Source organism: Acipenser ruthenus, chromosome 3 (genome assembly GCF_902713425.1).
Source record: "Acipenser ruthenus chromosome 3, fAciRut3.2 maternal haplotype, whole genome shotgun sequence".
In the NCBI taxonomy this organism is placed as follows: Eukaryota; Metazoa; Chordata; class Actinopteri; order Acipenseriformes; family Acipenseridae; genus Acipenser; species Acipenser ruthenus.
In genome coordinates, this window is record NC_081191.1 from 41,800,653 (window position 1) to 41,816,612 (window position 15,960).

Sequence of the window (15,960 nt, forward strand, 5' to 3'; positions counted from 1 at the left end):
CAAGCTTCACTTCTGCAGCAATGGCAGCTCTTTGTTTTTTTGATTACTGTAAAGCCATACCTGACCAAAATATTTGGCGACTCACACCCATAAAACCTATTTTGCTCCAGAAATGTTGGCGACCTGTTGCAAAATACAAAGTATGTATTGTTAGTGGAATTTGATTTTGTGCCAAAAATGTTTGTGATTTTTTTTCATATGCAAAAATGCAAGATAAAAAGCTTGTAAATATTTATGACTTTACAGTAACCTTGTTTTTTTTGCCAGTGTCTGACTGGGTGTAATTTTACAGTATATTACACTCATTGTGGGCACCTATTTTTGACATTTGTCACTGTGCAGCATAATGCAAACTTGAGGTCCAACAGATGAGATCAGGGCATGAGACCATTTTTAATATCCGTTATGCATTCAGAATCAAACTGGGTGATAGTTAAGAACAACTGTAGACTTGCAATAAAATTCAAACTACAGCATACACATCTTCCTTGAAAACCAATGCTATTAGTCGAACATGTGATCCTGAATGCTGAAACGCTCAAAACATAAAGCCTGAATAACAAACTGAGTCATATCTTTCTGTTCCTGTATCCACACACTCACACACTTGCATATATTATTTGCATTGTATTATTTATTTAGCTCACATTGCTTTTTTTAGTGGTCCCTGTACTGGTGACGAGCACATATTTGGATTGGAAGCTATTTATTTAGTTTTTAGTTGGTTCTAAATACATAATATGCTTACAGCTACTAGAATTTAAGGGACAAAAATATTTTTTGTAAACCAGGCTTTCTTAAACCAACATAACCAGCTCTTGAACAAGCATTCCAGTCTTTTGAACCGTTCTGTCCAGTTGAAAACCAGTGCTGGTCAGAGCTGAGGATCACAGAAAATCATGTTTTTGACGGCAGTATTTAGATCATCAAAAAAGACTCCCTTGGCTTGTATCTCTGGGGATTAGTAGTTTGGTTCTAGTTTTGAGTTGGATAAACCACAAATGCATATTTGATTTGACTTTACTGGTTTATTTTGCTTACATTTTTTTGTTCCAGAGGTGTTTTTGACGCTTCCCTGAAGATGGCTGGCTTCTATGGACTGTACACATGGCTTACACACACTGTATTTGGAATCAACATTGTCTTCATTCCATCAGGTGAGTGAAAGTAGTGCCAACCAATTCCTTAAAATCGATTGTCTCAGCTCTAACTACCTTTATTAACACTATTGTTGGTCCTCGCTTTTATGAGCTCGGAATCTTTTTTGTTATGTGGTTCAGCTTGTGGAAGTATTTCCAATCCAGTGCAATGGTTGAACTGTTGCACCCTGGTACCTCAGCTGTGCGTCACGTGGTCGGGTTGCAGCTACACCATTGGGGTACCAGGACTATGAAGCAGCAGCAGCAACTTTTCATCCATAGTGCGGTCTTTCAGATATTTGCATATTCCAAACTGAAGCATAAAATACAAAAAAAGAATCAAAAGATCTTCATGGGAACCAGTAATATAGTAGTATTGCTTGTGCTAATAAAATATGGATTTATTTTAGCCCTGATTTTTAATCCGTTCTGCTGGCCTGACAGAAGGAGAAATCAAGTTGTTGGAGAAGAGAGATGCGGGGGAAAATAAGGCTTTGAAACTCTCGAGAGAACTATTGTGAATAATTCTAGAGACGCAGTATGACTTTTTTGAAGGATCGTTATTTATAGGATGTCTGCATGGTTACCTTGGACGCAGTGTATGGCAAACTCGCAATGATGTAATGATTTAAACTGATGAAGGCATCGCTGTAGCCAAAACATTTGTGAACTTTGCCTTTGCTTTACCAAAACATCTACTGTTCTTTACTACACTTTATGCTTTTACTATTGTCTACTGCATTTAAACTTTTTTATATAAGGCGATAAGATATCGGAATAAACAGGGAAAAGTGTACCACAATATGTAGGATAAAAAGATTATAAGAAAAAAAGTCAAATAAGGCGCATCAGGTCCAATTTATTTTCACACGCGCAGTTTATTTTAGACGCGCTGTTTAAAAATATTTTTTTTCACAGTAAAACAGGTTTAAAAGGCACTGCATATCAACAGGTCACTCAGTACTGCATCTCCAGTCCCGCCCCACTCCTTGTTCGCTGTATTTTTCACATACCTCTTCATAGTCTTGCATACCGATAAATCATCTCCTGATCACTCGTTTTGTCACCAAACTCCTCAATAATGTGATCCAAGTCATTATTTTATTACTATAACATCTCAAAAAGCTCTGCAAATGTCTGTGATATTCTTTGAGCGCTGGATGCAGAAGCAGCTATCTTGTTTGTTTATGTCCGTGTTATCTCTGTGGTGCCGGGGCTATGTGTATTGCTCAGATCCGCCCCTTTTTTTTTCGGCTCCTATCGGTCTCACTCAGCCATTGAATGGTTTTCTCAGCTTTTTTCCGGAGAAAAAAACGACTAGAGACCTGTGTTTTACGTCTTTTTGATGATGTCGGACAGGGTCGGACAGGGTCCAACATTGGACTGGAAAGGGAAAATTGTAATGTCGCACCTGGTCCGACATAGGACCATAAAGGGTTAAGGAGGGGTCAAAGGTTGGGGGGAGAGTAGCGACGGGACCAGAGAGTGACCTGGTAGCAGGCTGAACTAGCTGTGCTAATAAAAGTATAATTTGTACATTACTACAGATGTGTATTGCAGTTATTGAAACCCACAAATAAGGGACCACGACATGGTGTCAGAATTCGACTGCAGCCTCCGTGAGTGAGATGCTTCTGGGGAACAAAAAAACAAAAAAAAACAGCAGAACCTGAGCAGAGCTGAAGAAAAAATAAATAAAACAAAGATGGACAGCAATGTGGCAGTCAGCGGGTGCCAGCCTTCCGAACTGAGAGCGGCAGTAGCAGCCACAAACTTCAGCATTCAGCTCCCTGAGCTCTTCGATTTGTCAAAGCCACAAGAATTGACTAAATGGATCCGGAGATTTGATCGGTTTCAACAGGTGAGCAATCTGCACACGTCCCCAGATGAAAACCAGGTAAATACACTCATCTATCATATGGGAGATGATGCAGACAGTATTCTTAGGCTTAAATATGAGTGTGGGAGAGCTAAAGCAATATGAAACTGTAAAAGAAGGCTTCAATGGATACTTCATAGTGAGGAGAAACGCACTGTATGAAAGAGCCAGGTTTAATCAGAAAACAGGGAGAAGAGGAGCCAGTAGATTAGTTTGTTACTGCACTGTATGCGCTGGCTGAACACTGTAATTGTGGAATACTTCATGACAAGTTTATACGTGATAGATTAGTAGCTGAATGCGAACATGGGATTCTGGCAGATACCCCTAACAGAGGAGTCAGCTAAATTTACAACCTTCATTACTCCTTTTGGCAGATTTTTTTTTTTTTTTAATAAATTTAGTCGTGGCCAATTATTTTTACCCCGGTTTTCACCCCAATTTAGCATGCCCAATTATTATCTGTATCCCCGGCTCACCGCTCACAACCCCCCCGCCGACTCGGGAAACGGAGGCTGGAACACGCGTCCTCCGAAACGTGCTCCTTCCAAGCCGTCATTTTTCGTACTGCAGATCCACAGCAATGCCACCAGACCTATAGTGCCGGAGGACAACACAGATCTGGCGGCTCTGCTGCAGAGCCACAGGCGCCCTATCGGCCACAGGGGTCGCTGATGCGCGGTGAGCCGTGGATTCCCCTGCCGACTTAAGCCCTCCCTACCCGGGCAGCGCTCTGCCAATTGTGCGCCGCCCCCTAGGAACTCTCGGTCACGGTCAGCTGTGACATAGCCTGGATTCGAACCTGCGATCTCCAGGCTATAGGGCACATCCTGCGAGGAGCGCCTTTACTGGATGCGCCACTCGGGAGCCCCCGGCAGATATTTCTTTAACAGACTACCATTTGGAATAGCATCAGCACCAGAACACTTTCAGAATAGAATGGTGACCAAAGTCACTGAAGGTCTAGAAGGTGTGGTGTGTCACATAGACGATGTGTTGATTTGGGGAAAACGCAGGAAGAGCACGATGTTCGCTTACGCACAGTGTTAGAGAAAATCCAATCGGATCACAAGCCTTTACTGAGCTTACTGGGTGCTAAAGAGCTAGATGCCCTCCCAACTAGAATTCAGCGTTTCAGAATGTGACTGATGAGATACTCCTATTTTAATTTCTCATGTGCCAGGTAAGAAGCTGACCACAGCGGACACACTGTCGCATGCACCGCTTGAAGCAAAGAACACCGGAACTGGGACTGAGCTAATGGAGGACACCAATATGTACGTAGATTTTGTAATGGAAAATCTGCCAGCAAGCAAAAAGTATCTGAATTAAATTACAGCTCATTTAAAAGAAGACAGTGTGTGTTCAAAAGTCATGACATTTTGCACTGAGGAATGGCAAGACAAGCAAAGACTTTACGGAGCCTTGAAGCTGTATTGGAAAGAGCAAGCATTACTAACAGTACAGAAAGGATTTCTATTAAAAAGAACCATACCTGTGATTCCTGCAGCAATGAGAAATTACATCCTAACTAAAATACATGAGGGACATCAAGGAGTGGTTAAGTGCAGGGAACGAGCAAGACAAGCTGTATGGTGGCCTGGTCTTAGCTAGCAACTCAACGAGCTAGTTCTGAAATGCAGAACATGCATCAAAGAATGCACCATCAAAGAATGCACCAATGCACAGAACCGCTAATGCCTTCAGAGCTTCCCAAATGGCTTTGGCAGAAGTTAGGAGCAGATTTGTTCATGTGTGATAGCAACAACTACCTCATTGTAGTAGATTATTTCTCTAGATTTATAGATAGCTAAACTTACTGGCTATGGCTTTGCTACATTTGCAAAAGATTATGGTTTTAGTCATGTGACCAGCAGTCCAACGTTCCCGCAAAACAACGGCGAAGCGGAACAAGCTTTTCAGACGGTGAAAAACCTGCTGAAGAAACCTAAAGACCCATACCGCGCGGTGCTAGTGTACAGGTCTACACCTTTGAGTAATGGATATAGCCCAGTTCAACTCTTAATGGGAAGAAGGCTTCGCACAATGTTGCCAACTCTTCTTTCTTTGCTCAAACCAGAACTCCCAGATGCTGTTAAAAACAAAGAAAAGGAGGCGAGGGCAGCTGGTATTCCTGTGAACAGGCATCCTCTTGCTACAACCCAAATGAGGATAAGATCAGGAAAACTAAGCATCAAGCCTCAGAGGCTGAATCTTTGAAGGACTCTGACTGTGTTAAAATATAAATATAAAGTTGTTGGTATGTTCGGCAATCTTGGTAGCATTGTTAAAAAATGAGTGAATAAGGAATTGCTGAGATTGCAAAACTGTAAAAAGTTAGTTAGAAACAGGCCTTCCAGCACAAGGGCAGAATAATTCCTTAAGGCGATGTTGAGACAAAGGTAGTTCAACTTTTGCTCTCAAGAAAGGGAGATGTGGTGTTAGGTTAAACACAGTGTCGTGTACCAGTATAAACCGGATGTTTATTAAGGAGGGGTCAAAGATCTGGGGGAAGAGTAGAGACGGGACCAGAGAGTGACCTGGTAGGAGGCTGAACTAGCTATTGCAGTTATTGAAACCCACAAATAAGGGACCATGACAGACGCTGGGGTTGCCTGGCCCATATTAAATACAACAGATCTTCTGAAACAGCACTGGCTTCCAAACATTTGTTCTTTGCTGAACAACTTGCGCTCTGTCACTGAGCTAAAAAAATGAATAACATTCTCCCAGGGACCCAGAAATCCTACACTATTGCCAATATATTTAATCACAGAATGCACCAATGCAGAAATTGAAACCACTTTATACAGGATGGATTAATTCTGAGTTTCTTATTCTCTCATCGTCTGGTGTTAGGTCTGAATACTTTATTGATGCATTTCAGAAGTGTACCTGCTGCGTTAGGGATTGTGGATGTTGCTGTCTCTGCGCCAGCCTTGGAAGTGAGCTCCATGCTCAATGGGACACTCTGGCTATCCCTCTCTAATCAGATGTTGGCTCATTAGGTAGCACACACAAAATCCTGCCTGGGGATTACCTGGAATCTGCTCCATCTAGTTGTCCCGCTAGTGTGGGTCTTGTGGCAGTGAGAGTTACAAGCCATCAGCTGTATATTGCCTTTTGTGGTTTTTCTATGAACCCCCTATCCACCATGCCAGTCCCTACAAAGAAACTGCTTCATAAGTACATAAGAAAATGTACAAACTAGAAGTATCATGCAGTCCATTAGTCACCACTGTGCCCTACCCTAAGTTTTCAACAGTGTGCTCGCATCTCGATATATACAGCATTGGGGATATTGGTAGGCATCTTTATGGCATTTTATTATTTCTTGATTGCAGACTGCTTGTTTTATTGTATTGCCATATGAAATACATGCTATATTGGAGTGTCTCCTAAATATATTGGAGTGTCTCCTAAAATACCTCACCCAGAGGTGCTAGAAAAGTGACGTGCTAGATGACAAAGAGTTGATTCAAGTGTATTTCTTTTTTGTATTTGAAAATGCCTGTCTTTTGTTTTTTATATGGTGTGCTATTGGTGTTCTTTACAAATGAAGCTGGTAGTCTGCCAGGGTGGTTGGCATCATAGCTGTGGTATATACTCCAGCTGGCAAAGCTCACCCTGGTTATACTGCAAGGGGCCTTTTCTCCTGCTATGGGACTAAGAGGATAGTTTGCTTTGTTCCTACTGGAGTAGATCTTGGTATAACTTTAATTTCATCTTGAAACTTTCTGCAGATGTGATGAGATCTGGAAGCAGTTTTCCCTTTCCTTGCAGGTCAATATTCAAGTTTATTTAAGTGTCCTGTCAAGTCCGTCAGAAATGCGAGGTTACACACAGTAACCTCGCATAAAATTCGGGCCATTCCCCTTCCTGACCGACCGTTTCTAGGAACATCTCCTGGTAATAATGCCCGGAATATCGACAGTGCATGCCCTCGACTGAGCCACTGTATGCTTGTATGGATTTGATGTATCCTATTATGGAGTAGGGCTGTGTTCAAAGTTTTTTTTTTTTCTTTTTCTGTGTTAACAGAAACCATTTGACAATGTGTGAGTACATGTACTGTAAATCACACATTAAATCAATATCACTGCAAAATGTGATCTTTTGATTTTGTGTAATGCCTATTAGTTGTTGTATTAAAATCCACTACCAGGGGAATATATGTATTAAAATCCACTACCATGGGATTACATGTTATAAAGATACATCATATATAGTTGAACGACCTCACAATTCGCAGTTGACTCATGTAATGCAATGCTAAAAGCCAGGCTTGATTTGATTGCAGCAATCGGACAGTTAGAAGTGTGATCAGATATATTGGTAATGTGCCGAGCTGCCGAGTCACTGCTCAACGGCAGGGCGCACGTTTTACGGAACGTCTAATTTTTTTTCTCTCGTGTTATCTAACAAAATATCAGATGCTTCAATAAAAAATCTCTTTCATAAATTCACCATCAGTAAAGGGTTTTTTGTTTCCTGCAATTAGCAACACACTTTATAGCTGGCAAGTGTAACAATTTCACCCTCTGTCAAAACACGCTTCATACGTTTTTGTTGCAACTGCAGACTGTCTTTCATTATTTCATTATGGATACTGGTGGAGATCACTTGTATGTATTTCATGGTGGTGGTGTAGGTTGTATTTTTTGGAAACTGCAATCTGTTTTTTGCAAAACAAACAAAAGGTTTCTTGTTATTTTCAATTACAAAATATTCTAATTCCCAACCATCCTGGAAACCTCTGTTCTCTTCCCCAACTTTACAGACTTTTTCATTCTTTTTAGCAGCACTCCCCGATGTTGACTGATTACTTTCTGTTGGTTTATTGCTGTCAGAAGCTGCTTTAGGCTGACAGAGTAACTCTGGTAACAAACGTAGCCATTATGAAATACTGTACTTAAAGCATTAGTAGCCCTTGTCAAAATATGTCACTGAGCAATGAGCGCGCATTTGAATGTTGGTGCCTCCTGCTGGAAGAGTCCAAATAGAAGTTATGAAAGGGGGTTTTGAAAATAAAAAGTGAAAATAAAATCCTGTGTCATAAAATCAAAGTTACCAAGTGATCTGAAAACAAAAACGAGGCTTTTTTTTTTTTTTTGACTGGAAAGGATGTTCAGTCTCATAAGTAGCAGTTTGAGAACCCCTGCTCTAGGGTTAGGAGCAGGACTAAGAATCCATGCTCCTCTAAATCCTCCTCTTCATCCTCTGGCTCAGACAGCTCCCCCTCTCCTCAGCCAAGGAAGAGGAACAGCTGCCGTAGCAGGCATTCTGGCAAAACTGACCAGGTTGCGGAGGTAATGGAGAAGCTTTTTAAAGCTATGAACCAGCAGCAGACCCTTTTGATGGAGCTGCTGTGAGCCCCCCCCCCTGTTGTCTCAGTCCCTCAGTCCTCCTGGGCAGCAACAGTAGCATACTGGTGGCATACCAGTCTAAGCTGTTGCAGGCTCCGTCCACTGAACGCAGGCCTTCGTCCTACTGGTTGGACGAGTTGAGCTTAGTCAATAACCATCTGCTTCAGTTGTCTAAGTACAATGGGCAGGTGTTGGGCGGGGGCTTGGCCGCATTGGTCACATCAAGAAGGCAGCTCTGGCTTTCTCAGGCCCAAGTGCCTGACAAGTACAAGGTGTCATTGTTTGATGCAGTCGTAACACCAGGGTCATACGTTTGGACACCAGTGGATGAGATGCTAAAGCTCTCTCACCAAGCACGGGAAACTTCCAGGGAGTTGGCAATGCCTCCTCCCCAAGCAGAAGCCCCCAGCCTATATGCCGGCAAAGGAATGGCGAAACAGGCACCCTCAGCCCCAGAAGCAGGCGCAGGCTCATACAGCCCCTGCTAGGGCTAATGCACAGAACTGCTTTCAGGGTGCGCAGCGCAGAGTCCGACACAATTACCATCTCTCAAGCAGCAGCCGCCGCAGGTGCAAGTCTCTGCGAGCCAGCAGTTCCAGGTCAGGATTGCATACGATCCAGCCAACCTGCCCCCACCAGAATAGGTCACTGGTCACAAGAGGCTTTGTAATCTCCTGGGCGTTATTCCAGGGCACATCTGTCGCAGACATTTGCAGCGCTGCAGTATGGGCCACACATTTTACCAGGTTCTACCGACTGAATGTCGGAGATCCGCAGAACCCTGGTTTTGGTTTTGGGACCAGAGTGTTAAGAGCAGCCACTCATTCTGCATTTTAACACATTTTTATTATGTTCCACTTTAAGTCCTGGGGTAGTTAGCCATACACCATTTTTGGACTTCTTAAATACTGAGGTTACTCTGTGTAACCTTGCAGCATATACACTGTAAATCCTTCACTTGTGACTGCTTGGGTATTGTATCCCATTAGGTAATGGTTATATTTTGTACTTATTTCCTGGGGGCAGAGATGAGATCTCTTAAAGAAGCAGCTTTGATATAAGTGCTCAGGTAATTCAGGCTATACGAGATATATCCCATTAGGCAATGGTTACATTTCTATTTCAGGGAACCAGGGTTATGATAATAACCTAATGTTTTCCAGCATCTTCATAGATACATATAGCACTTAAAACAAGTACGAAAAAGGCATTTATGCTCTGTAACTCAATTCCTTTGTGTTTTTTTGTATACTATTAGCATTTCACCAGAATATAGATATGAAATGTTTAAGGTAACAGCCTTTCTACATGTAAAAAAAAAAAACCAAAAAAAAAACATACCAGCTTATTTCCTTCTAAAAGCACAGCATAGTATACGGCTTTCTTAGGTTTGTCTTACACATTTATCATTGTTTACTATAGATTAATATGCTTTGTCATACCTGTGCTTTCCCATGTTTTCACCATGCTTTACAAAATACTTTGCCATGCTAGTTCTGTAACAGAATAAACAGGTCTGGTCCTTTGTCTCCAGCAATGCAGATGGTACCGAGCTGCCTGTGTTTGTGTTTCAGCCATGGCTGCTATCCTGGGAGCTGTGCCTTTCCTGGGGACGTACTGGGCGGCGTTGCCGGCAGTCTTGGACCTGTGGCTCGCACAGGGAGAGAGCGTCAAAGCTGTGCTGCTTCTGGTCTTCCATCTGTTACCAACCTACTTTGTGGACACTGCCATCTACTCTGATATATCAGGGTAAGCCTTCGCATTGCGGTATGCTGGACAGGAGCCACAGTCACAGGGGACCCAATGGAACTGTATTTACAGGAGCCACACTCAATAAATCCTGTGTTACTGTTGTACAACGAAACCACTTCCCCACCTCCTAAAGAATTGGCATTTGGATGTTTTGTAATTTTAATGTTGAACATTTCTCTTAGATTTGTATCATGTTCTCTTTGTTTCTGAAGGGTTCTGTGAGTTATCTTGCTCCAGTACTGAAAAGCCTTCTCATTTTGCTGTAGCTGTCTCCATAACTGGTATTCTGCTAAATTGCTGCAGTGAAATTTTAACTTCCGTCTGTCTTAGATTTCCTCATTCCAAAAATTCAAGCTTTTGACCTTTTAACTTTGTTGGCTCCAATTTGCTCTATAGTAAAATATAGTAAGATATAGCGTGGGGTGGGGGGCAGTACTTTTAAAGGTCAGTCCTACATGTCGTTTTGGAATGAGGAAATGAAACACAAAGCCTTGATAGTCTGCATCCAAGAGCTGAGGTCAATTTAGCTAAAGCCAATCACGCTATATTTCGAAGTAACAGATCAAGTAGTCCGACATTTCAGCTCGTGCCTTGATCAGTGAAATTCTGTTTTTCTGCTTGGCTCAGTGTCTTAAAAGATTTGACATTGAAGCAACAGAAAACAATATAAAAAGGCATTTGAAGAGTAATGCTAATTGTAGAACTGTTAGAACTGATCTTTTAGGAAAATCAATGTTTTCAAGCAGGTTAGATGAGAGGTGTGTCCTGATTGCTGTGTTTCAGAAGTGAATCCCTCTGCATGGAATTCTGTAGCATATGGCACGATTTATTATTTTATTCTTGGTGTTTTCCGGCCTCTCTGTGGGAGCTGTCGGGTTGGAGATGCGAGAGTCATCAAACACGACTCTCGCTTCAGGCCGTCTCCCAGAATTGAACTGTCCAGAAACCATGGCACTCTTTTAATACTGACTGTCAGGCTTGACCATCAAACATGGTGAGTTCCCACTGAGAAAGTTTAACCAGCGCTCCAAATGAGGTTTTCGGTCTGGGAGTAATTTACCCTTTAATTTTAACACTGAGAAAGTAAAATGTATTTTCACTTTGAAGTCATGAGTAATCTCGATTTGAATACTGTACAATCTTTAATGGTAATGGGGTAGGCATTAAAAAAGAGCCTTCCATTTTAACTGCAATGTTACTTTGAACTACTGTACAATAGGGCTGTCGGTTAAGCCTCCAAATAGCAATCGAATAATTGGGCACACAAAATATAATCGTTTGAATAAATGTCGATGATTGTACCGCCCATAGAAATTTTTGCTCCCCTCCCACCAACATCATTATTTTAATACCACTGCTGTTCAGTAAAAAGCTTGTGCACAACAATGGAATGCGATGGGGTGATTTAACTGTCATATAGCTTTGCTCTGGCAGGGGCGGATCTTGTTTATTTCATTCTTCTAGAGTAATGTAACTCCTTATTGCTGAAAGACTTCAGCAATAAGGATTATTAGAATGGATGTGATGTGTAACAGTTTTACCCAAAGCTTATTAGTATGTTTTATTGTTCTGTAGAGCAGACACTCACTTGTTTTTAAATTAAGCTTTACCACTCAACAGGCCTTTTTTTTTTAAACTCCCAACACATAATTTTGTTGTAACTGGAAAGTTGAACAAAAGTTTACATGCAATTTTTCATCGTGAAAAATCTTATACAAATTTTAAACGCAAAAATGTGAAATACACACTAAATTAAAATGTTGCTGCACAGCTTGTCTGCCTCCCCTAAAACTTCCACTAACAACTACATCTCCCAGAATACAATGTCTTCAGTTACTAGGAAACTGTACACAAGAAGAACCAACCCAACAAACATTATCCAATCTCTGTCTAGCCCGGTTGTCTTTGCAGCCAATAACAGGAAGAATAAGAAAAATTCGAAGCTTTCAGGTGAAGTGTAAACACCCCACTCCAGCTACAAATCTAACTGGAACCATCGTCAGAGGCAACAGCTAAGAAAAGGTGCCTATAATATTAAACAAACCGTTTTATAACTTATTAATGCATTTCCTTATTTTATTTATCTGTATGGCTTTATATGGAGTTTAAACATGTTCACTGAGTTTAAGAATTTAATGTTCTAAAAAATAAGTAAGGTAATTTGCAGAGTCAGTGTGATACCTCCAAAAAAAATGCGTTGAGTCGATAAATTTAAATTAAGTGAGTCTTTTTTAATGCGTAAAAACAGCAGGTACACAGCTTATCTGGACCGCTGGGTTTAACACTCTAGTACCAAGAAAATGTAAAATCCAGGGCTTTGCTGTAGGTCAGATGGTCTAATTACTGCTCTCGCAAAGCTTGCATGTGGGTCTAGTGGAGCACATGGTATTTTTTGGACTTTGGGAACTCACAAAAACAAGAATATGTCTGAAAAAGTTTAAAGCTGTGTTTAGAAAGTGCTTGGAGAACCCACTTAATGTTGATGGTGGTGGTTTTTAATAATATTGTATGCATGTGATTGCTGTGGCTGCCCCTTGAAATATAATTAAGTCCAGTTTACAGCTCGGTTCCTCTCCCCCACTGAATGGGCAGGGTTTAAGTGATCTGTGTTTGTTCCTGTTGATTCTGTCAGCGGAGGGCACCCCTATCTGACAGGTCTGGCGGTGGCGGGAGGAGCCTACTACCTGGGCCTGGAAGGAGCGATCATGGGGCCGATCCTGCTCTGCATCCTGGTGGTGGCCTCCAATATTTATAGCGCCATGCTGATGAGCCCGAGCAGCTCCCAGCCCACCCCAGTGCAGCCAGCCTGGCCTCTGAACACACACAGGTGAGGCAGGGAGACAAACAGCAGGGCCACAGGGGACAGTTGATCAGGGGACTCGGAGTACATGCAGTGATTTACGTTTTATACCTTTTTTTTTTTTTAATTCAACTAAATATTTTTTTGTTTTGTAACAATGTATTGGTGTCCTGGGAAAACTTGATTCACCTCATTTTGCTTTAGATTAGCATAAACAAAAGTTGATAGCCCACGAACATTTCAATTTTCAGAAAATTGTATGCAGTGGGTAATAGGATGCAAGCTTTTCAAAGAAAAATGAAATTATGGGTTATCCAGGGTACCCCTCAATTATTCAGAGGAAGTCCATGGAAACTAGACAGAACTGAGTTTAGTGTTTGAAAACTTCATGGAAGGGAATCATCACGAGACCCAGTTAAGTCAAATTAAGTCATCTTATTAATTTTATCTTATACAAAAAAATGTATTAAATGAAAACAGTTGTGTTTCATGAATAACTATTTTAATAGTTTTTGTTATGGCTCAGAATAGACTAGTTTGCAAGTGATTTGCTATTAAAACCAAGCAAAGTTTGAAATGCATGCAACTGCAAGAACAAAATGCCCACACAATAATAAATTTAAGACCACTACTATGAAGAAAGGCATTTACAATACCCCTACCAATTTTTTTTCTGAAGGAAAAAAAACCAAATACAATACTACAGCTATGGCCAAAAGATGTTGTCGCAATCTAGGATGCTGCAAAATTTCTGGCCATAGCTGTAAAACAAGCAATAAGAAACAACTTGAAACTACTTCTAAGACCCTAAATGAAAACGTTTATTTCTTCGTGGGTAACTTTATTGGGTGCTTTTTCCTTTTCTGAACCAATGAATCTAGCCCTTTGCATCTTAAAACATAGATTTTCTGTATATTAGGTTTAAGAGTTTTAAGGCAACAGCATTAAGATCTACCACTACAATTAAATCACTAAAATAGACCCCAAATGTTCTTCACATTAGGTGGTTGGGGGGAAATATATAATACTTGGATAATGAATGATGTACAGTGCCTTGCGAAAGTATTCGGCCCCCTTGAACTTTGCGACCTTTTGCCACATTTCAGGCTTCAAACATAAAGATATGAAACTGTAATTTTCTGTGAAGAATCAACAACAAGTGGGACACAATCATGAAGTGGAACGAAATTTATTGGATATTTCAAACTTTTTTAACAAATAAAAAACTGAAAAATTGGGCGTGCAAAATTATTCAGCCCCCTTAAGTTAATAATTTGTAGCGCCACCTTTTGCTGCGATTACAGCTGTAAGTCGCTTGGGGTATGTCTCTATCAGTTTTGCACATCGAGAGACTGAAATTTTTGCCCATTCCTCCTTGCAAAACAGCTTGAGCTCAGTGAGGTTGGATGGAGAGCATTTGTGAACAGCAGTTTTCAGTTCTTTCCACAGATTCTCGATTGGATTCAGGTCTGGACTTTGACTTGACCATTCTAACACCTGGATATGTTTATTTGTGAACCATTCCATTGTAGATTTTGCTTTATGTTTTGGATCATTGTCTTGTTGGAAGACAAATCTCCGTCCCAGTCTCAGGTCTTTTGCAGACTCCATCAGGTTTTCTTCCAGAATGGTCCTGTATTTGGCTCCATCCATCTTCCCATCAATTTTAACCATCTTCCCTGTCCCTGCTGAAGAAAAGCAGGCCCAAACCATGATGCTGCCACCACCATGTTTGACAGTGGGGATGGTGTGTTCAGGGTGATGAGCTGTGTTGCTTTTACGCCAAACATAACGTTTTGCATTGTTGCCAAAAAGTTCGATTTTGGTTTCATCTGACCAGAGCACCTTCTTCCACATGTTTGGTGTGTCTCCCAGGTGGCTTGTGGCAAACTGTAAACGACACTTTTTATGGATATCTTTAAGAAATGGCTTTCTTCTTGCCACTCTTCCATGAAGGCCAGATTTGTGCAGTATACGACTGATTGTTGTCCTATGGACAGAGTCTCCCACCTCAGCTGTAGATCTCTGCAGTTCATCCAGAGTGATCATGGGCCTCTTGGCTGCATTTCTGATCAGTCTTCTCCTTGTATGAGCTGAAAGTTTAGAGGGACGGCCAGGTCTTGGTAGATTTGCAGTGGTCTGATACTCCTTCCATTTCAATATTATCGCTTGCACAGTGCTCCTTGGGATGTTTAAAGCTTGGGAAATCTTTTTGTATCCAAATCCGGCTTTAAACTTCTCCACAACAGTATCTCGGACCTGCCTGGTGTGTTCCTTGTTCTTCATGATGCTCTCTGCGCTTTAAACGGACCTCTGAGACTATCACAGTGCAGGTGCATTTATACGGAGACTTGATTACACACAGGTGGATTCTATTTATCATCATTAGTCATTTAGGTCAACATTGGATCATTCAGAGATCCTCACTGAACTTCTGGAGAGAGTTTGCTGCACTGAAAGTAAAGGGGCTGAATAATTTTGCACGCCCAATTTTTCAGTTTTTTATTTGTTAAAAAAGTTTGAAATATCCAATAAATTTCGTTCCACTTCATGATTGTGTCCCACTTGTTGTTGATTCTTCACAAAAAATTACAGTTTCATATCTTTATGTTTGAAGCCTGAAATGTGGCAAAAGGTCGCAAAGTTCAAGGGGGCCGAATACTTTCGCAAGGCACTGTAGCCATTTGATAGGTCCCTTTGAATGGCTATTGCAAACACATAATTATACATCTTTAGACAAAGGTTTGTGTACATTGAGTGGAATTTTCTAAAGCCAGACAGCCTACAATGCCCTTGAACAGTAACATCTGCTAAGAAGAGACCCTTTTAAAATAGCATTGGATTAATACTCTCCATATAAGTGCAGGGTGAGGCATACAGTCAGATGAGAGCAGCTCGACGACAGAGGCAATTTGCTTGGTTGATAGATCAAAAGATGCCAATGACCTTCCGTTCTTCTGAACTAATGTGGGGATAGTTGAGGTGAGGGAACATAATTGGACTGGGAAGTAAAAACAGGGATAA

General features: G+C 41.3%; 1 protein-coding gene across 7 annotated transcripts in view; it reads left to right on the top strand.

Annotated features, from left to right (window-relative positions):
- tmem245 (transmembrane protein 245) overlaps positions 1–15,960 on the top strand; it is a 44,542-nt gene that overhangs the window by 25,520 nt on the left and 3,062 nt on the right. For 2 of the 7 annotated variants that reach the window (XM_033993114.3, XM_033993115.3), the window contains 3 exons: positions 1,057–1,157; positions 9,959–10,133; positions 12,769–12,963. In XM_033993114.3, coding sequence (XP_033849005.2) covers positions 1,057–1,157; positions 9,959–10,133; positions 12,769–12,963 — 471 coding nt within the window. Of the gene's footprint in view, positions 1–1,056; positions 1,158–2,686; positions 3,389–4,201; positions 4,296–9,958; positions 10,134–10,919; positions 12,525–12,768; positions 12,964–15,960 lie in introns of those variants that run through there. The other 5 variants (XR_004543416.3, XR_004543415.3, XR_009318279.1 and 2 more) reach the window with 5 other exon arrangements.